This window comes from Paroedura picta, chromosome 18, assembly GCF_049243985.1.
Source record: "Paroedura picta isolate Pp20150507F chromosome 18, Ppicta_v3.0, whole genome shotgun sequence".
Taxonomy (NCBI): Eukaryota; Metazoa; Chordata; class Lepidosauria; order Squamata; family Gekkonidae; genus Paroedura; species Paroedura picta.
In genome coordinates, this window is record NC_135386.1 from 1879036 (window position 1) to 1899701 (window position 20666).

Sequence of the window (20666 nt, forward strand, 5' to 3'; positions counted from 1 at the left end):
TGTTGTTAGAAGGTACCAAGGAAAACGGAGAATGCTCCCGAAGCATCTTCTAGAACTGACAACTTATTTTGGAGTGGGGATGTGGGATAAGCACAGAGGGAATCGCATGGGCATGCTTCTCCCAGAGGGGTCGGCTGCAGCGTGCGACTGAGACTGCAACAACGGCACGGGGAATGTCGAAATTCTCCTAAACCACCGGCCAAACGCAAACCGAGGGAACAGAGGAGAGAAACGGTTACTGAGCAGGAAAAGTGAGTGGAAGATCTATGGGTGGGTCTCCCAGTAGGTCAACTAAGTGGACTCTGGAGTCTCCCGACTGCCGAAAATAAAATAAAAACCAAAACCCATGAAGATAATTTGAGGAGGCAGCTGGGTTGGAGCTGCGGTGGAAAAGCTGGACTGGAGTAAATTAGCAACTTTGAGACCAACAGGTTTTCCGGGGAACGCGCTTCAGAGAGGAAAGCTTGCTATATGATGAAAAGAGCGTTAACTCCTTGGAAATTTATCCCCCCTCTAAGGTACTACTGGGCTTGAATTCGGTCCCAAACCTGGGCTGGAAGAAAAAAGGGACTGTCTTAGTAAGATGTCCTGAGCACTGCTCTGGCTGGCCTGCGATTGACACGACCCCGCTGCTAAACGTTTCACTGTACAACCTGCACAGGTGAAAACCTTCTTCTTCTTACCGGCTGAGCAGTCGCCTTGAACCCCGGCGACTCTATCCTGGGATTTGGCTGCGGCTGAGCTTGTGGCGCGTACGGAGGGAACGTCGGGTTCTCGTGGTGCATGCCTGACGCATCTTCCCTGACGGGTTCGGAGGAGCGCGTGATGGCCGACTCAGGGGGCGTCCCCACCTCGTCGTTGAGCGTCTCGTCTAGCTCCTGGTCGGTGTAGGCCCCGCCTTCCGTGTCGGTGTCCTCGTAGTCAGAAGTATGCCGACTGTCCGTGCTGTACATGGAGTACTCGCTGCCCGGGGCCGACAGGTAGGACAAGCGGTCGTCGTGCAGATCGAGGTCGTCGCTGGTCGCGCCGTCTGCCTGCGTCAAACACATCGCATTTTATTGCCGCCGCTGGAGACTGCAAAGCCGCGTCCTGAGCTATTCAGAACAGAACCACGAGCATCGATAACGGGGCCGAGATTTGTACGGCAAACGGGAGTCACGTATCCGGGGCTTTCTGAAATGCCGTTCACGGGGTTTACTTATCGGCCCGTCCATCTTACTCACCCTCCCTGGCTGATTCTGTAAGATGAACATGGCTACAAACCAGGCTCTCTCATGAAGCCCTGGGATTCCTGCACGGCCCTGGAAGGGTTCCCGGAGTGAGTGGGAGTTCTACATTTTTAAAACCCGTTCAACATTCATCGGATGATAGAGGACCAGATATGGTCATGTTGCCCTGTTCCCTCTCCCAAAATGGCCAACGACGGGCCTGGAAGGGGTGCGCAGAGGAGAGACCCCAAGGGGGCTTTGTCCACAGCTCTGCTTCCCAACCCTATTCTGCATGATCGTGCCACTTCTGGGGTTTCTCAAAATTTGGAAAATGTGTCTGGGGTTTCTCAAGGGTAAAAGATCTCCGAGGAGGAGGCTCAACTGGGCTGTTTCAGAAGGCCCTTAGGTGCCTTGCGTTAGATTCGTAGGTCTTTGCGGCTGGTTTAATACAGTGAGTTTGGCTTTAAAGCCGCATCTAGCATTGCTTTCATAGGTGGGGGGAAGTGGGCTACCGATGCTTCCGAACCCTCGGCTTGGACACTGGGATCCCGTACCTTGCCTTCCGAAACCCACACCAGCTGGCTCTGCTGCTGCTGAATCGCTTCCTTGAGAGCCCCATACCAGCCGTCGTTCATCGAATTCAAGTTAATCGTTGCTAAAAGCAAAGCCAAAAAAAAAGAGAGAGCGTTGCAGCAATTTCGCCAAAGGCCCAGGTACGGCTGAATCCAACACGACATAGAATCCTAGAGTTGGAAGGGACCTCATGGGTCATCTAGTCCAACCCCCTGCGCTATGCAGGACACTGTGCTGTTCGGAAGTCCGAGGTTACGAACGCCGGATCAGAAGCTAGTTTAGTTTTCCGTAGAGGGAGACACGACACGACACGACAAACAATATCACACCTTCAGCTTAATAACACAACTGTACGGAAGAGGCGTCTTAATCGGAGGCCCCGGCAGGTCGGTGCCTCAAGCTCTGTTCAACGGGCCCTGCCTTGTGCTCACCTGTGAAGAGGTGATGGTTGTTTTTCCGGAGCTTGTGGGCTCTCTCGTAGAGCTTCCGCGCGCTTTTCCGAGATTCGGGGCAGAGCCTCATCCTCATGGTCTTGACGCCCTGCTTGGAATCCGGGTTCAAGAACACCACGATGGGATACCACTGTGCGTAATTCAAACGGTCCACCGCGTTGGGGGTGACGTCTAGCAAGGCGTGTTTGTCCTGCGGGAAACAGCAGCAGAAGGAAATGACATGCTGAAGCAACAGGCGGTCCCGACGGGACCGTGTTCGAAAGATGCTCTAAAGAGACGACGTTTCCCTTAAGGCCTGCATCGCTCAGGTTTAAAAGTTGGCCGCCTTCAACTGCTCTGTCGCGGTGGAAGGTTCGCGTTTCCAGTTGGACACGCGAGACCAAAAAGTCAGAGCGAAAGCTGGCAGGGGGCTTCTGGGAATTGTAGTCCATGGACATCTGGAGGGCCGCAGTTTGACTACCCCTGGTCTGGAGGCTCAACCACAGGGCTAGAGGCCAAGGCCTTTCCCTGATGGGATTTAGAGGTCAGCTGCCCTGGAATGTGGAGGTTCTACTCTACCATCACAGCCAGTAGCCATTGATAGACTGATCCCCCATGGCTCTATCTAACCCCCTTTGAAAGCTCTTGTTTCCCATGGCCTTCACTACAGCCTTGCTGTGAAATTGCAAAGCACCGAGGAAGGGGCAAAGGAGAATATGCTGGAGGAGCCAAAAGCAGCAGCCGGACCACCCTCTCCCACCCAACGCCTCCCTGGGAAACCAGCGCACGCCAGTGTATCAACTGCCCCCCGTTGCAGCGGAGCGCGTGGAAACAGAGTGAGGGCTTCATCACTTACTCGGTCGATTATCTGTTTTATCGTATGGAGGCGGATAATGCCAGAGCTACGCTGGTCCGTCCCGGCGTCCCTCGGTTCGCTTTCTGCGGAAGAGAAAGCCGTCGGGGTCAGCCGCCAGTCGGCTGCGTGCAGCGGTTTCACCTCGCTTGCTAACTGCGTCTCGTTTCTTCCACAACGCGAGAGGCCTTCTACAGGATTGCCTACCTACTGGCACCAATAATCTGCTGTGCCTGCAGGGGCAGACAGGTCCTTTCCCTGGTGCCTCCGGTTAAACGCTCACGGGTAACAGAGGGATGGGAGAGGCCTCCGTGGGGCCAGAGCTCCAGAAGCCCCCCAACTCTTGCCCCCAGGTGCCAAGAACCCAGAGCACCCCTGCCCCAGACAGAGAGCTCAATGGATATCTCGTGGCCAAGAGCCACCGATGGACCTCTGCTCTGTATCTCCCATAAAAAGCTGCTCGAGAGCCAAAGGGCAAACTTACTTGCAATCTGATAAATATTCGGTTCTTCTCTCGCCAGTTTCTCACGGGCCACGTCAGCAATGGGTCCAAAGATGGTCACCGGCCTGAGAAAGCCCGCTGGAATCAAAAGAGGACGCGTCGGTGAGTCTCCTAGGAGCGGGCCAGCTCTCGGCGCCTTCGATGCCCCTCCACTCACCTTCTCGAAGGACGACTCTCTCGTAGGCGGGAAACTTGGTCTGCACCGGCTGGGCGGACAGGTCCTCTCTGCTCTTCCGGAGGTTTCTCTTGGAGCTCCGCAGGCCTCTGAACCTCCAGAAATCGGCACGGTCCCCGCCGGCCGTCTTCGGAAGCGTGTACTGCACGCTCGCCAGCTGCTCGGCTCTGTGGGAGAAAAACAAGGACGGGGCTCAGTACGGGGGAGATGCGTGAAACTGGGCAGTGTCATCAGGCTGCGAGTTAAAACGGCTTTCGCTTTCCCGAAACGGTACCTGTTTTTGTTGGGGATGATGCCTCTTTCGACCTCCTTGTGATTCTTGCCGATCCGGATAGCCAGCCAGGAGCCCAGCTTGCCGTTGTATAGGGTGTCCACCACCCGGAACACCTCGCCCTTGTTGAAGCTGAGCCCGTAGGGAGATTCCTTCTCGTATTCAAAATGAGTTCTGATGTAGAAAGAATCTCCCACGTCCGACTCCACAATGCGCCGATAAACTGCAGTGGAGAGAGAAGAAGGTACCGTTTCAGTGCTTTCCGAAGGGGTATAGAAACTTCTTCCTGAATTAAAAACCTCCCAGCCCCACATGACATCCACAGGTGCTCAGTTAAAGACAGCTATGACTTTGGATGATGGTCCCTCTAGTCCAGCGTCCTGCCTCTGGACGACCCACAACAGGGCACAGAGGCCAAGGCCTTTCCCTAGTAGCCACGGACAGACTCTTTGAAAGCTGTTTATCCCTAGGGCCATCATGGCATCCTCCAGCCATAAATACCACATCTTCAGCACTCCCTGTGATTCTGGGACTCTACAGGGGAGTTCTTTCTCTGAGGGAGTTACCTACCGTCCTTTTTCTTCTGCGCCAAGATGGTGACCTCTTCCCCTTTAGGGAGGTCGAGCAGGAACAGAACGGCTTCTTCGCGGATGATGTTCGTGAAGTCGACGTTATTGACCTGGTACGAAAGCAACGGGGCTTTAAACCAACCCAACCAAAAACCGCTGCACAGCTCCCAGGCCCTAGCTACGCATCCTCTGTCGTTGCCTTGCGGATACCTTTATATAGTCAAGAAAGCTGACTGCCCTTTTCTCTGAGCTTTCGCGGCTTCACGAGTACGGACACACCACTGTGAGGAGTGCAGCCTACCCTGAGAATCTGGTCTCCTTCTTCCAAGCCCTCCTTAGCGGCAGGGCTGTCCTCGAGAACGCCCGCGACGAAGATCCCGACATCGTTCCCGCCGGCCAGCCGCAAGCCGACGCTGTCCCCCTTTTTGAATTTCACAAGCTTCATGCTGGGCCTGAAAGATTAGGGAGCGTTTTTAAAGCCGCGTGCACACATCAGATCGACGACAGAAGGTTCCCTTTCCATCAAGAACACTTCCGTGGCAGATAAATATTTCGGGAAACGGGTCAGCTGAAGAATTCAGCCTGAAGCTTCTCATTCTGAACAGCACAGAGAAGCCACAACACTCTGGCCTGGCTCACGGGTATATTGAGAGGAGGCCTGACCATTTGGAGAACAGCTTTGCGTCTTGGTCAGAACTAAACTCACGCAGGTGCAAAAACTCAAGCACGCCAAACCATGCTCTTTTGCACTTTAAAGCAAGTCGCAATTACTGGCATGGGAAATTATTTGCCCCGGAGCACCTGGACCAGGTTTGGAACACGCTCCTCCCTAATCTAACGAGAACTGACCCCTTAAGGCAGGGGTAAGTCAACCTGTGGTCGTCCAGATGTTCATGGACTACAATTCCCATGAGCCCCTGCCAGCAAACGCTCATGGGAAGTGTAGTCCATGAACATCTGGACGACCACAGGTTGACTACCCCTGCCTTAAGGCAGCAGACGGGGACAACTGGGGGCTACCAAGGTCTTGGGGGAAAAGGTTCCTTTGAAAATGGCGTTGTGTATATGTGTGCTGTTTGCCTTCACTTGCCCTTTGCCTTCGCTTGGACACCATCACTAAGGAAGGGCACTTCCTGTCCACAGAACAGTGGCTGACCTTGCACGAGCCGGTAACTAATCTAACGCGTGGGGTGGTCACGTTGGTCTGAAGCAGCCGGACAAAACCCGAATCCCGTGGCACTTTTAAGACCAGCCATGTTTTATTCAAGCTGTCAGCCTTCTGGTGCACGCACACTTCTTCGGATGCATTGAAACGGGAGCGGCCTCAGTCCATACACATAATTCAAGTCCGAGCAGTACGTCAACGAACGGCGTAATGGAAAAGTTTAGCAGATTCCAGAATCAAGGAGGGAGAACGAGGGCCATTTTTATAAGTTCAGCTGGGCACCTCTGCGATCTGCCGGACATTTTCATTACGCTGGACGTCAATCTACCGATCGCAACTTTACCTATCTGGGTGGACTGGAAAGCGCCCATTTCGTGGTCTCTGAGAAAGTGTGCATGCACCTGAAGGCCTATACCTTGAATGAAACCTTCTTGGTCCTCACGGTGCCGCCGGACTTGAACTTTGTTAAAAGGCGGGGGTCCTTCTGGAGAAGCAGGTGGATCCCGGGGTCTCCCCGGCACTTCTGCAAGAGGGCCGAGCCACAGAGTCGGGGCTCCTGCCTGACCACTGGGCGATCTTCTCCGTGCTGGAGAGATGAGAACGGGCTCGCGGAGCTACGGGCGGAAGGGTGGCGGCCACACAAGCAACGACTCCATTACCGAAGCATGCCGTCCTCGTGGGTCGAGTTCGGTAGAGGGCCGTCGGACGGACTAACCGGTAAATCCACATCCGGCTGTCCCGGCTGAGCATAGACTGGCTTTGGTTCTGTTTGGAAACACACAACAAAAGGCAGCGGATTAGATGGGCCAGGCTGCGCTTTTTGTAACATGGAAGGCAAATACAAGAAAATGTCCGTCCACCCTTGGGAAAGGCTCAATTCGCAGTATTAGTGACCTTATTTAGGCCAGGGGTCCCCAACGGGGCACCCCCTTTCCTGGCCCCCATCAAGTGTTGTTAGAAAGTGGGTGGAATCCGGTGGGGTTCTGCCCCAGAAGGGGGCCGGAATCAATTTTGATCAGATTCCGATCAGAATTGGGAGTTTCCATCAGCTCCGCCGGTTAAAATAAGTGGTTTTATTCTCTCCCGCACTCCTTTTCCCTGGTATAAATATTTAAAATTACACCTCTTGTCCCCTCCTGCATAAGGACTTTTCTCAGCCTCCCACGGAGGCCCTTTTGGGGCGGCTCCTACCACCCTGGGCCAGAACCCCAAAGGTGCCCCTGGTTCAAAAAAGGTCGGGGACCCCCGATTGAGGCTTTAAGGCCTTCACGTTTATCCTTCTGGCTCATCCTGTCCCCTTTCCTGCGAGGAACGTTCCCCGAACGCCGCTGACCTGGAAGAGGTGGGGTCTGCTTCTCGTTCCTTTCCACCACGGATTCATCCACGGATTTCGAAAGCGGGAGGTCCTCCATGTTCTTCACAGGCGTGGAGACCGCCCCTGGCTTTGCTATTCTCTCGTCATCTCTGCTCCGGAGGCTGAAACCCCAAGGGGGGGGGGGAGGAGGAGGAGGAAAAAACACACACACACAAATCCCGTTTAGACTTGGGGCGAAAATCCCAGCAAAAATCTCTGCAATCAAAATGGTATCTCTGGCACAAAAAGCAAGGCACACGGTGTGTGAGTGTGTGTGTGTGTGGGGGGGTGTTTGTGCTAAAAAATTGGAGTTTTGTGCTAAAAAATTGGAGGTTGGCCAGGGAGGAAAGTCCCAGGACGCTCGCCCTGGGGAACTAAAGCAGAAGAGGATGCTGAGGAATCAAACTGCTCAGCCTCTCCAGGGCTTCGCTGGTCTCAGACTTTGTACCCAGAATAAAACTTGGTTGGTCGTAAAGGTGCCCCTGGACTCTCTTTGTTCTGCTGCTTGAGACTGACATGGCGGCCCATCTGAACCCATGTGGCCAACAGGCCTTCTATTCCTGGCATAACCATTTCCTGCAGCCAGGGGGCACCATGGCCTTACTATCGGCACAGCTGTCCCAAAACAACCCAGCATATCTGATACACTTCGACAGATTCAAATGAGTAGCCGTGTCGGTCTGAAGTAGCACAATCAAACCAGAGTCCAGGAGCACCTTGAAGGCCAACAAAGATTGATTCAAGGCGGGAGCTTTCGGGTGCAAGCACCTTGAATAAATCACGCCTTGAATAAATCTTTGTTGGTCTTAAAGGTGCCCCTGGACTCTGGTTTTATTGATACACTCAGAGTTCCTGCTTCCGAACGGCCTGGGCAAAGAGGCTGGGAATGGGAACAGCACAAGAGTGGGGCTGATGCAGTCAGGTCTGGGAATGGGAAGCCCCTCAGAATTAATTTTTTTTTCCGGGGTAAAACTTGAAAAAGTAAAAACCCAACCGTGATATATTTTTGACAGGTTCTTGAGGGAGTACACAAGAATAAAAGCAAGAGTTGCGGGGACGTACAGAAGTATTTAGCGCTTTAACTGACCGGGTTGGCCCAAGCTGCCCTGGTTCCAACAGATCTCAGAAGCCTTCAGGATGCTCTGGGCTGATCCTGCGTAGAGCAGGGGGCTGGACTAGATGGCCTCTATGGACCCTTCCCACTCTAGGATTCTAGGATTCTAAGCCAAGCAGAATTGGCCCCGGCTAGTCCCCCTCCCCAAGGGAGCCAAGGGCTGCTAGACAGAGGCAGGCAACACGGCCAGCCACCCCACTCATGGGCCCTGAGGTGGATTGCTGGGGCTAGTCCCGCCTCATCAAACGTCAGAAGCTAAGCAGGGCTGGCCCTGATTGGTAGTTGGATGGGAGACCCCCGGGGAGGTGCAGGGTGGCAACGCAGAGGCAGGGCCAATCACCCGTCTGCCGGCCCTGCCCTGGGTGGTCCAGGCTAGTCAGACCTTGGGAGTTGAAGCCGAGTCAGTTCTGCCCAGAATTTGGATGGGAGGAAATGGCCAACCAAAGGGTCCTTTATCTTCCCAAAGCCTCTCGTAGTTATTTGACGTTATTTATGGGGTCCGGGTGACATTTGTAAGTCTCGGCTTCACAGTCCGCTGGCCTTCACGCCTTTCGATCTGTCACTGTCACCAGAAGCCTTTGCAGACCGAAAGCTGCTGGACTTCTTGCCAGGAGACACCTGGGTGATAGCTGCTGTCGCTTTGCCGCGAAGGACGGGTCGGGACATAGGAAAAAGTTTACGGGTCAGGAAAAGTCGCGGAAAGCTCAGCCCCAAACACCAAGCGGGCCAGCTGCAGAATTCTGTCACCGGTGCCACCCTACTGGCTTGGCATCTGGGCAGCCGACTGGAACGCCTGCCAGCTGCCAACTCCCACGGCAGAGCTGTCAAGGTTCAAGGAGAACGTGCAACTCGGGCTGGCTAATGGAGCGTCCTATAGCGGGACAGGGAGGAGCAAACCTCACGTGTCATCACGGACAGTTTCGGATGGCATCCGTAGAGGCCTGACAAACAGAAATTCTTCTCCCTCCCCCCCCAAAGTCATCCGAGGAAGCTGACGGGCAGTAGGTTCAGGGTGGGCAAAAGGAAACACCACTTTACACAGCAAGCGATCTGAATGTCGAATTGGCTGCCAGAGGAGGTCACGATGGCCGTGGGAATAAAAGTGGATGAGGCAGATTAACGAAGGATAAGCCTGTCTATGTTGACTGAGGGGAACCTCCATGTTCAGAGGCGCTAAATCTCTGAATCCCAGAGTCAGAAGGCAACCTTCAGGAGAAGGTCTCAGCCTCTCTACCCGGTTGTTGGCCACTGACAGAGACCGGAAGCTAGACGAGATGGACCTTCACTGGTCTGATCCAGCTACTCTCCTCTGCTTCTCACTTGCCCCAAACACCCCTCGCTTTGCTCACCAAAGTGGGAATGCGACAAAACAGCACTTCACACCCACACACTGGCTCATACATGATACCCCCCCCGAAAAGCAGATGAGACAGCCCTGCACATTTTGCACAAGGGAACTCAATGCAGGCAGAATAGCCAAAGCTTTGAAGGGGGGGGGGGGAGAGGAGAGCTGGGCAAGCAACATACAAAACGCAGCCCGCCCCCAACAGCTGAACTTTCTAGTAAGCGTTCAATTTTCACTGTTTAATAAAGACGGTGAAAGGAAGCGTCTCCACGCCTGTGGTTGTTGGTAGGTGACGGAATGCTGTTAAACATTACAGCAGCGCTTCCCATGAATCACCAAAGGTGTCATTTCGGCTGGATTATGTGTTCTGCCAGGACCGCTTTTACATTGAACATGTGCTGTGTCAGGATGGGCCGGGGTTTGTCTCCCTCCCTCCCTCCCACCCTCCGAAGGATGCCTAACGCTGCAGGATTTTAAAATAACCTTCAGTCCCCAATCAAGTGAAGCCAGCTCCAGGTCGGCTTCAGCCGTGGCAGCTCTTTTCTCCCCCAATTTCCTTTCTGCCAATCAAACGCGCGCATTTCCGTGTCGCCGGCCATCAACGCCACAAAAATGCGGGCGGCCGCCTGAGTGCTCTTAGCGTCTCTCGGCGCGCCTTAAGTGGGTACGGAGTACAGGTGCCAACTCCCAGGCCATTCCTGGAGATCTCCCGGAACCACAACGGATTCCCCAGACAACCGGGACCCGTTTCCCCTCGAGAAATGAAGTGCATCTGCAGAACGTGACCTGCCTCCTTCCTCCACTCTCGTTTGGGAGTCAAGCCTAACTCCTGCCAGCTGAATCTTGCCTGTCAGGGTGAACCCACCGACCGAGCTGCCTCCGGATGGGTCTGACCCTTGGTCCGTTGAGGTCGGGGCTGTCTACTCTGGATGGCCAATGGCTCTCCAGGGACTGAGGCCTTTCACAGCACCTGGCGCCTAATCCTTTGCACTGCAGAACCTGAGGGCTGAGCCTGAGGCCGAACAGCTGACCTGTCAGTGAACCACGGCCCGTCCTAAAAGCGACCCGGGAGCCTGACCTATAGAGTCTTATGACTCACGGCAGCCTCACAGGGCAAAAAAGAAAGGTCCGGCTGAGAGCATCCTCATCCCTCCTGGCCACCGTACTAGAGCCCAAGGGCGTCCCGTGAAGTGGATGGGCGACAGAGTCAGGATGGACAAACGAAAATGTTTCTCCGCACAATGAGTGATTAAAATGTGCAATTCGCTGCCAGAAGATGGGGGGGGGGGGGGATGGCCACAGGCATAGATGGCTTCCGATGGAGATTGGACTGGTTCATGGAGGAGAGGTCTGTCAGTGGCTACCAGCCATGGGCACTAAGAGAAGCCGCCACAGTTGGAGGCACTAAGCAACTGGATCCCAGAGCCGGGGGAAGGCCTCAGCCTTCAGGCCCGGATAAACTGGCTGGAGGCTGGACTGGATGGACCACTACTCTGATTCAACGGGGCTGTTCTGAGGCTCTTGTGAAGGCCCCAGCCTCCCTTGCCCATTGTTTAACCTCCAGAGTAACTGGTTGGATGCTGCATGAGACAGGAGGCTGGACTAGATGGGCCACGAGCCTGATGTCCTTAGGAAGGCCTTGACCTCTCTGCCTTGTTGTTGGCCCTCCAGAGGAACTGGTTGGCCCCTGGGTGAGGCAGGAGGCTGGACTAGATGGACCCTTCTTGGTCTGACCCAGCAGGGCTCTTCTCGTGTCTTTATGAAGCCCTCTCTGCCCTGTTGTTGGCCCTGCAGAGGAACTGGCTGGCCTCTGGTTGAGACGGGAGGCTGGACGGGATGGAGCCTCCCTGGCCTGACCCAGCAGGGCTCTCCTGATGCTCCTAACCCGAGCACAGATCCCAGTGACGCGGTCATGCCCTCTTAGTTAAATGCAGCACCATGCAGACCCGGCCCTTGGCGGCGGTCCCATGCGCCCGCATGCGCCCCCAGCCGGTCCGCCGCCACACCCCGCAAGTCAATGCCGAAAACCGCACGTGGCGACCGTCACCTGCCGTTGCTGGGCTGCTGAGGAGAATGCCTGGAATGGTCTGAAGGCTCCGACCGCTGGTCAGGAGATCGGGAGCCACTGCGGTGGGGCCGGTCATGGGATCGGTTGGAATGATCGGATGCCAGCGACTGGATTTCTGAAATGTCTGTTAAATAAAAGTCGGGGTTTTCCCCATGAGATGGTTGTAATTAAAAGGATGGCGCGACCCTACCCAAAATGGAGACAGTCTACAGCTTGGGGGGTGGGGTGGGGTGGGGGAGTCTTCCTACGAACCGTGTTTCCCAAACAAGATGACAGCTGTGTCACTTCGACTGCCGCTCTCGGTCCGGCCGGCCCGTTGAAACAGAATGCGATGAGGCCCCGGCAGCACCCGGAAAACCCCTCAACCCACAGATTCCCCGCTCCAAAATAATGAACCCCATGCACCCCGAATGCCTCAGGGGGATGGCTCAGAGCACGGACGCATCGGATCTTCCTAATCCTGGCCTCCCCGAAATGCCTGGCAGAAGAGCTCCATCTCACAGGCCCTGCGGAACCTGGATAGTTCCAACAGGGCCCTCGGGTCTTCTGGGAGCTCCTTCCACCAGGTAGGGGTCAGGACCGGAAAGGCCCTGGTTCTGCTTGAGGCTTTCGACGTGTCCTACCCCGCTGGGCTCAGCTGAGTGTGGAATCTTCCCCCAACCTCTGCTGGGGCCACTTCTGTTACAGCAGGGGCCCCCAACCTTTGGAGCCTCCGAGCACCTTTGCCATTCTGACAGGACGTGGCGGGTGAACCCCAAAGCAGCTGCTGGCGGAGGTCAGCTAGCCGCAAAACGGCAGACGTGGCAAAGAGCCTTGTGCCGTGGAGACAGCTGCTGCTAAATTGGCACAGCCAACGGGACAAACGTCCCGCTCACTTTCTAAAGGGGTCGGTGGGTGTCACGGCACCCGGAGCCACCATGCTGGGGACCCCGACATTCGAGGGGGGATTTGGACTCAGCTGAGAGAAGCACCAAGGCACAAGACGCTGCATTTAACGGTCCAGCGTTGACAACCCTGGCAGGAACCACCCCTAGCTGTGTCCGGGGGCGCAGAGGTGGGGGGGAGAGAACGGAGACGATACTCACCATCTCTTTCCGAGGCATTGGCGGAGTGAACGCTATCAGAAAGATCTGGGACGTTCAGCAGAGTGGCCCGCTCATCCCTTTGGACCACCATCCTCAGCTTGCCCTTTGACCTTTCTATTAGGGTCTTGGCATCTGTCAATGACATATTTTCCGTGACTGTGCCGTTTATCTGCAACAGAGCAAAAGGACTACTGATAGGAACTGAAGGGGAAGTCGGCAGGTCTGTCGGAAACGGCGGCTCGGACGAGTCGGGAGAGGAGAACGGGGTCGCTCGCTTTGCCTAGGAACTCGCCGGCATTCCAGCGAGGAGAGCCCCTTCGGTTGTTTGGGCCGTTCCCATTTCGGAGCCGCGGGGAGGACAAAAACAGGAATCCTGTGGGGGCCAAGCACGCCGAGGCACGGCACTGCAGTCGGCAAAACAGATCTTCCTGGAAAACTTTACTGGAGCCAAAGCGAATCTAGGGATTTATTTCCCAGAAAGAACGGTCTCAATGACACAAACCACTTCTTTTCGCTTCTGGCTTTATCTCTCAGTGCTCTCTCAGCCCCACCTCCCTCCCAGGGTGTCCCTTGTGGGGAGAGGACGGGAAGGCGATTGTAAGCTGCCTCGAGACTCCCTCAGATCGTGAAAAGCAGGGTATAAAACCCAGCCCTTCATCTACATGGCAATTCCAGGCTGTCGCATGGATTCTGTTTGTCGCCGTAGCTGCCTTTATTCCTTACCGCCTTAGCTTTAAACTTTCAAACGTTTTATCCCGTCGCGTAAAAAGTGCTCCAACCCTTCTGTTAGAGCGCGCTGCTCTAGCGCGGATGGTTATGCTGGGCTGTTATGGCCCACGGCTAGAACAGGAGCAATAAACTCAAGCGCGGGTTTACGGGCGCATAAAAGCACTCCCACTTTGGCCGGCTTACGGCTTCAGACTCCCAGAGAAGGGATGATTGTGGCAGCATTGAGGAGGGGAAGGGAGAACCTGCCCGGGGGCCTTCGTTATATCCATGGGATTAAGAACTGTGCCTGGAGAACGGGTGGTGGAGCTGCTCCGGAGGGACTAATATGTGCCAGCCGCGGTGACTGAGCTCCAAGTCCGGCCAGGAGGAGCGCTGCCTTGAGGAGGAGCAGATCTGCTCAACGAAATCTGGGCCCTGCGGGTGGTTGTGCCTGTGGTCCAGCACGGGTGACGTCCACATTAAGGAGTCACAGCTCTTCCTGGCATAAGTGAGCAAAGCTTTGCGAAGGGAAAAGAGGAAGCTGACGTTTCTCCTCTTTGCAGCCGTTCCTGCCAGAGAATCCGGGGCAGGGGAGGAGAAAGGGGGCCGGGGCACTTGCAGGCCGTCACGCCACCGAGACACGAGGTGTGGGGCGTCCCCCGCCCCCAGCCAAAAGACACAAGCACCAAAAGGGCGTACGGAATGGGCATCTGCGTTACCTTCAAGACAACGTCACCTTCCAGAATGTTCCCGTCTCTCGCCGCCAGACTGTCCTGGGAGATTTCTTTCACGAATATGTGGCTGGCCAGGCGCAAACCGTATTCTGTGTAGAACGACAACAACAAAAGGGGGGGAGATGTTAAGACTGAAGTTGTTAAAAGGGGGGAGAGCTTTGCTGTTGGCACCCAGGCCACCCCGCCCCATTCCTCTATTCCAGGGGTAGTCAAACTGCGGCCCTCCAGATGTCCATGGACTACAATTCCCAGGAGCCCCTGCCAGCATCCCCACATGAAAACTTTGACTCAGGAGTGCTCCAAATCCTCCAGGCACAATTCATGTCTCCTCTTGCCCTCTGTACAGGAGCCGGCGCATTGCTGACACTGCAGGCATGCGCTTATGCGCTAGTGCCGTTGTTTTTTATTTTGGTTGTTTTTTTTTTTAACAAACAGGGATGGAGAAAGTTTGAAAACGTCTCTGCCGCCAACGTAAAAAGTTGCACGGAGGACTTTCCCGGAATGGGGTCATCCGGCCAGAAGGTGCTGCCGTTATCCCATTCCCTGACGACGAAATACTCCGCTCTGAATGGCTCTGTAGCTCAAATTTGCATAATTAGTGCCGCGCTCTCCCGGCAACTGGCACGCCGACCCGCTGCCATTAGCCGGCAGTCTGCAGTCATCTGTATAATTGAGGAAGGGCTATATAGAGGGAGATCGTTTTGCAAATTCACTCTCCGAGGAGGAACAGCCGGCAGAATTGCCACGCGGTCTGCCAGCAGTAGAGCAAGCTCAATTAGCATCACCCTCTCCCCCCCCCCCCCAGGTAGGCAAAAATTGCCAAATTTGCATTTTAAAAGTTACGTTGGGGAAGGAGAGAATGTGATCTGAAGGACGGAGCTTGGCTCTCCCTACCTAGAAAACGCTACGCTGCGTCAAGGGCGCTGCTTGTAGTAGCCCCGTTTCAGTATTTTCAGGAAAGGCGTTTTTACCGGAGCCAGCATAGCAAGCTTTCAGATTTCACAGGGCGCTCTCAGCAGCTCAAGAGTTCCGTGCAACTGAAAAGCTTGCTACGTTAACCATCTCGAGGTCAGGTCCCAAAACTGACGAAAAGGAGGCTGAACGTTGTGACGGGGTTACACACTCACTTCATTTACACCCCCACCTTTCTTCTGAGAGCCAGTTTGGTGTCGTGGTTAGGAGTGCGGACTTCTAATCTGGCATGCCGGGTTCGATTCTGCGCTCCCCCACATGCAGCCAGCTGGGTGACCTTGGGCTCGCCATGGCTCTGATAAAACTGTTCTGACCGAGCAGAGAAATCAGGGCTCTCTCAGCCTCACTCACCCCACAGGGTGTCTGTTGTGGGGAGAGGAATGGGAAGGCGACTGTAAGCCGCTTTGAGCCTCCTTTGGGTAGAGAAAAGCGGCATATAAGAACCAACTCTTCTTCTTCTTCCCAGGAGGGACACAAGGTGGCCTGCACACACGAACACACGCAGTTCAAGGGGGTGGCCTGTTACAGTGGATGAGCGAGAGGGATGTGAGTGTCCTGCATAGTGCAGGGGGTAGGACTAGATGACCCAGGAGGTCCCTTCCAACTCTACGATTCATTAAGAACAACACTGCTGTCTTCTACAGGAGTTGTGTAAGCTCCCAGCACGTACCTTCATTCTTCCTGGACTTCACCAACGTGACTTTCGTCGGCTTTGCAGGCTGACTGGAGGTCACCGACCGGCGGTCTGACCGTGGCGACAGACTCCTCTCCCTGCTGGCACTTCGGTCCCTCACCCAACTCTTCTCGTGCCTTCTGCTTGCGCTCGTAGCACCGCGGGAACTCCTCGGGTCCGGGACCTCCTCTTCGTAGCTGTCCTCGTCGTTCTCCGACACGGGGTCCGGCTCCGTCCGCGTCACCGGGATCTGAACTTTCTTCATCCTCCTGATGGTCTGGAACACAGACGGCATTTTGATCAGGACCCTGGTTCCTCTCCTGCTTTGAAGGCCCCATGGAGCTGCCGTCGCTTGGGCACCCCCAAGGAAGTCCAGGGTCACAGGCAGCGACGAAGTACCTCTTCTGGTCTGACCGGACCAGGACAGCTCAGGCTAACCTGATCTGGTCAGATCACGGAAGCCAGGGCGGATCTGCCTTGGTTAGCACATGGATGGCAAACCACCTGCTTGTCTCTGCCCTTGAAAGCTCTCTCTCAGGAGGAAAACAAGACCATTTGATTTCCTTTTCTTCCTTCTCCTGCAAGGGGCACTCAAGGCAGCAGGGGAGCCATTAAAAACATCCCGTCCTTGAAAATCAAAGGCCAAAGCAATATCGGAGGAAGACAGAGGGTGATAAAAACGGCAGAGTCCATTAAACAAGCCTAGAGGGGAAAGATGCTTTACTAGCGTCCTAAAGGTCAACGACCAGCCCGTTCCAAGCATTCAGGGGAAGCTGCATTACAAAGCCAGTTGTGATCACGCCTCTGACATTCTGGAATCTCTGAACAAGTGATTTCCTTAAAGGAGTGGGTTTCTCCACAAACCAGGGGGCTCCAACCCACCTGAGACTCAGAACTTTTCTGGCACGCTTGGAATTTAAGGGGGAGTGTTGAAGGACACCCCAAAAAAATCAGCGTCTGCAGGTGGTGGAGCCAAATGGAATACCTCCCCTGCAATTGCAGGACAACATGGCTACCTCCTGAACCTATCTTCATGAGAGGTCCCAGTTGAGAACGGGGGAAGGAAAACACAATTGGAGAGTGCCTATTTTATTGTTGTTCTTGTTCTGTATCAGGACACCTCTCTGAGCATTGCAGTCAGCTGGGCAAAGATTTTGCCTGGAGGAGTGGGAAAGAATAATCTTGCCTTGGCTGGGGTGGAACTGAGGAAAGCACCAAACCCATTAAACAGCCCCCATACCTATGGGTGTGGGCACTGCACAAGCTATCCAAAGAATTCCAGAAGCGGCTACGCAACAAAACCAAATCTGTCCTCGAGGCTTGGTTTCACTTTGACCGAAGCAAATCTGGCGCATCCATTGCTTTCCCGGAAGAAACTGACCCCTTTTGCGTGGGTTTTGGGGGCAGAACGCGTTCACTTACGATTTTGGCATTTTTCCCGCTTTTTCTGAGCTGCTGGACGGCAAACGCGTGCTCCACGTTATCCATCGAGACGCCGTTGACCATCGCGACACGGTCATTCTCCCTGAAAGAACACAAAAGCGTAAGCGAGCCAGGAGAGCAAGCGTTCAGATTTCACAAAATTTGTTCCGCTCCTTCAGACCCACACGGCTGCTCACCTGAATCCATCTTCAAGGAAAGCTGAACGTTTGGCTCCCAAGCGGCACCATTTTGCACCTTTCTAGCCAATGCACATAACATGCACGAGTCCAAAATTCCTTTATTGGGAACATTTTGGGACTACCACAAGGCACACCAGGCACCTTTCTGAGAACTGAGGCTGGCCTTCCATCGATCGCCTCCAGAGTCCATTGGAAACTCCTGAAATTTTATTTAATAAATCGGAGACCCGCCTGGTCAAATTCAGCTTTCGGTTTTATTTAGAGAGGGATCGCTGGTCTGTTACGTTTTCCCTGTTCTTGCATTTATATGGACTGTCCCTCCCTCAGTTTGATTCAAACCTGGGACTTTCGTAAGATCCCAAATGGGGTCTGTGGAAAAGATACCCTACGACAGGGGTAGTCAACCTGCGGTCCTCCAGATGTCCATGGACTACAATTCCCATGAGCCCCTGCCAGCGTTTGCCCTACGAGATAGGGATCTGGTCGAAAACTCCACATTCTCCAAGCGGTACCCGAGACTTAAATGCACCGCATCCTTCTCAGGCTATTTAAACAAATGTGACCAACGACCAACTAAGAAGAGCCTTTATTAATTAATTAATAATGAATTAACCTTTGTCTCGGGGTGGTTCACAACATAAAACCAATAAAATACGCCATAAAACTCATAAAGGCCCCTTAAACACACAATAGCTAAAAAGGCCCCAGACCTTTCCTTCAGCAATTTGTACAGCAGGTTTAATCGGGTCTCACCGGGTTGCCGGTTCTGTCCTTGTGGGCTTAACCAAGTAGAAGATCTCATCCATTACGTCTCATCTTGCCTCTTATATGATGTTATCCAAATTAAGTGGAACACAATATTGAACACTGTCTCTGAGGAAGACAGAATGATATTCCTTTTCTCCCTCTTGTCACCTTAATAGTTGCTAAGTTCATTTCCTCAGCCATAATTCTTAGGAGAAGGTTCGTTTCTGGTATAGCCTGTGTGCTGCTGAGGACAGCTGTTTTGACAGCAGTAAGACCAAAGGAAAAAAAAAAAACAACCCAGCTGGGCCTAGCAACAACTCTCTGTTCTAAAAATCAAAGTTGATCGGGACGCTTACTGTAGCAAACCTTCCGCCGGGCCTCCCTTGAGCACATCAGAGATGACGATGGACGTTTCTCCGCTCTGGAAGTGAGGGTTATCTCTCCCTCCCGATATTGCAATGCCGAACCCAAATCCGGGCGCCTGGGACAGAGGAAAGAGACGGTTGAAGCACAGGTTGTGAGACGTTCCCAAGAAACACAGCGAGTGACTCAAACGTGCAAGTCGCTGCCAGAGGAGGTACCTCTAAATTCCCAGGTTAAAACTGCTCGGTTCACCACGATACGGTTTTCAAGGGAAGTCAAGTTCAGAGGTGGTTGGACCCTTGTCTACCTCTGCACAGCGACCCTGAGCCTGCTTGGGGGTCTCCCACCCATGTATGGGCCAAACCTGCTTGGCTTCCTAAATCGGACAAGATCAGGTTAGCCTAGGGCCACTATGGGGCCATTTAATTTGTGGCGGGAAGGGCCACCATGTTGCAGAACCATTCAGAGGTGGCTGACCACGGCCTGCCTCTGCATCACAACCCTGGCATCCCTCAATGGCCTCCCATCCAAATACTGATCAGAATTGACCTTCCTTCGCTTCCAAGTTCCGATGAGACTGAGGTAGCCTTGGCCACCCAGGGCAGGGCGATACTTTTATTGGGGCCAACACAAGATCGCTTAAAGGTGAGCTAGATCTCTTCCTCAGTGACGAGGAGAAGGGAAAGATGATGCTGGCGTAGTGCATGGGAGCACGTGGCGTCCCACGTGAGACAGGCTTTTTCGCCGCTCTTTTGCAGGTGAACTGGGTTATTCTGTGCCCACTGGACAGAGATCTCCCGGCCCCCCCAGAAAACACGGACCGCTCTCCTTTCTGAAAACAAAAGCCCAGCCGCCTTTCAAATCAGTTTCTCAGCACTAACTGGAGCATGCAGGTTCCGTGCAAAGCTAAAGACAGCCTGAGATAAAGAGTCTCGAAGCCTAATTAGGTAGTATTACTGAAGAGGTTGGAGGACTTATTTTTCCTCGGCCTGAGCCAAATTTTCGTTATTTGGTGAAAGCTAATAAGCCTTCCGCCTTGTTTGGGCTGCCTGGGTGTTTGAAATCTGCCGTCCCACTTTGTGTTCGGCAACAAGCTTAATAAAGGCAGCGTGGGGCAGTGGGCGGAGTGTTGGCTTCGGATCTGGGAGACCCAGGTTCGAATCCCCACTCTGCCACAGAAGCTTCCACGGCCACTTAGCCTAACCTACCTCACCGGGCCGTGGAGAGGACAGAACAGAGGGGAGGGAAAAGATATACCTTTGGGGAGAAAGGCCGGCTATGAAAGAAGTAAATAATTATGATATACTGCACGGGCCTACTGTGTTTCACCTGGGTTTTGCCCCACCACCCCCCTTTCACCATTCACAGCACAGGAGACTCCCTCCTCCAGTAGGCAGGCTACTCACAAATGGGTGATTCTCTTCTGCACACTGACATTTTCTTTTTACTAAAGGATTTTGCAAAAAATCGTATCTTGGGGAGATACTTTACTGCAGCACAAGCAGTGGGTTTCCTGAACGGCCTGCGACAACGCATGGCTTTTTCGGCCCAGAAGGACTACGGAGAATTCCGAGATTTGCACGCCACGGCTAATCCTCTGCTCGCGCACTGCCCTCCGTGAACTCCAAAAGTCACGAGCAGCCAAGATGGGAGATTATTGGCCTCGACGCGCGGGAGGGAGTCCAAAACAAGTTTTGGGAGTGGTGAACACGAGAGTGCATGGGAGGTACTGAGCCTAGACTTGGATGCATTCAAGCATTCAACCCCGCCTCTCCAGGGTACTGCTGCAGGAGGACCAGGTAGCGGAAAAGCCAGACGACGTTCCCCCTTGCGAAGAAGAAAACCTTCAGGTAACAAAAGGGCAGCTTCTTTCCTGCAGCGCCTCTCTGCTCAGCTGAGTTTGAACAGGATTGTAAAGAACCCCCTTCTAGTTCCTGGCACTGTCCTTGCCAGCACCAGATATTCCTGATGCCCTGGGCTACTTTATGCGTTTTGGACTTCTCCAAGCCGCTAGGACTGCCCTGCCCACCTGCCCTTCCTCCCACAGGCCTCAAATCCTATCTCTGCCCAAGGCTTTGCAGGTCAGCTCCCAGCGTTCTGCCGAACAGAGAGCTCTTTGCGCCGGCCTGGCACG

General features: G+C 54.1%; 1 protein-coding gene across 17 annotated transcripts in view; it reads right to left on the reverse strand.

Annotated features, from left to right (window-relative positions):
* TJP1 (tight junction protein 1) overlaps positions 1-20666 on the reverse strand; it is a 140792-nt gene that overhangs the window by 14053 nt on the left and 106073 nt on the right. For all 17 annotated transcript variants that reach the window (XM_077318323.1, XM_077318331.1, XM_077318322.1 and 14 more), the window contains 17 exons: positions 18526-18650; positions 17223-17325; positions 15798-16077; positions 14141-14244; positions 12714-12882; positions 11608-11752; positions 7081-7223; positions 6407-6512; positions 4884-5034; positions 4584-4692; positions 4017-4236; positions 3725-3909; positions 3550-3645; positions 3069-3151; positions 2213-2423; positions 1763-1863; positions 684-1034 (listed from right to left, as the gene is read on the reverse strand). In XM_077318323.1, coding sequence (XP_077174438.1) covers positions 684-1034; positions 1763-1863; positions 2213-2423; positions 3069-3151; positions 3550-3645; positions 3725-3909; positions 4017-4236; positions 4584-4692; positions 4884-5034; positions 6407-6512; positions 7081-7223; positions 11608-11752; positions 12714-12882; positions 14141-14244; positions 15798-16077; positions 17223-17325; positions 18526-18650 — 2682 coding nt within the window. The remainder of the gene's footprint in view (positions 1-683; positions 1035-1762; positions 1864-2212; positions 2424-3068; positions 3152-3549; positions 3646-3724; positions 3910-4016; positions 4237-4583; positions 4693-4883; positions 5035-6406; positions 6513-7080; positions 7224-11607; positions 11753-12713; positions 12883-14140; positions 14245-15797; positions 16078-17222; positions 17326-18525; positions 18651-20666) is intronic.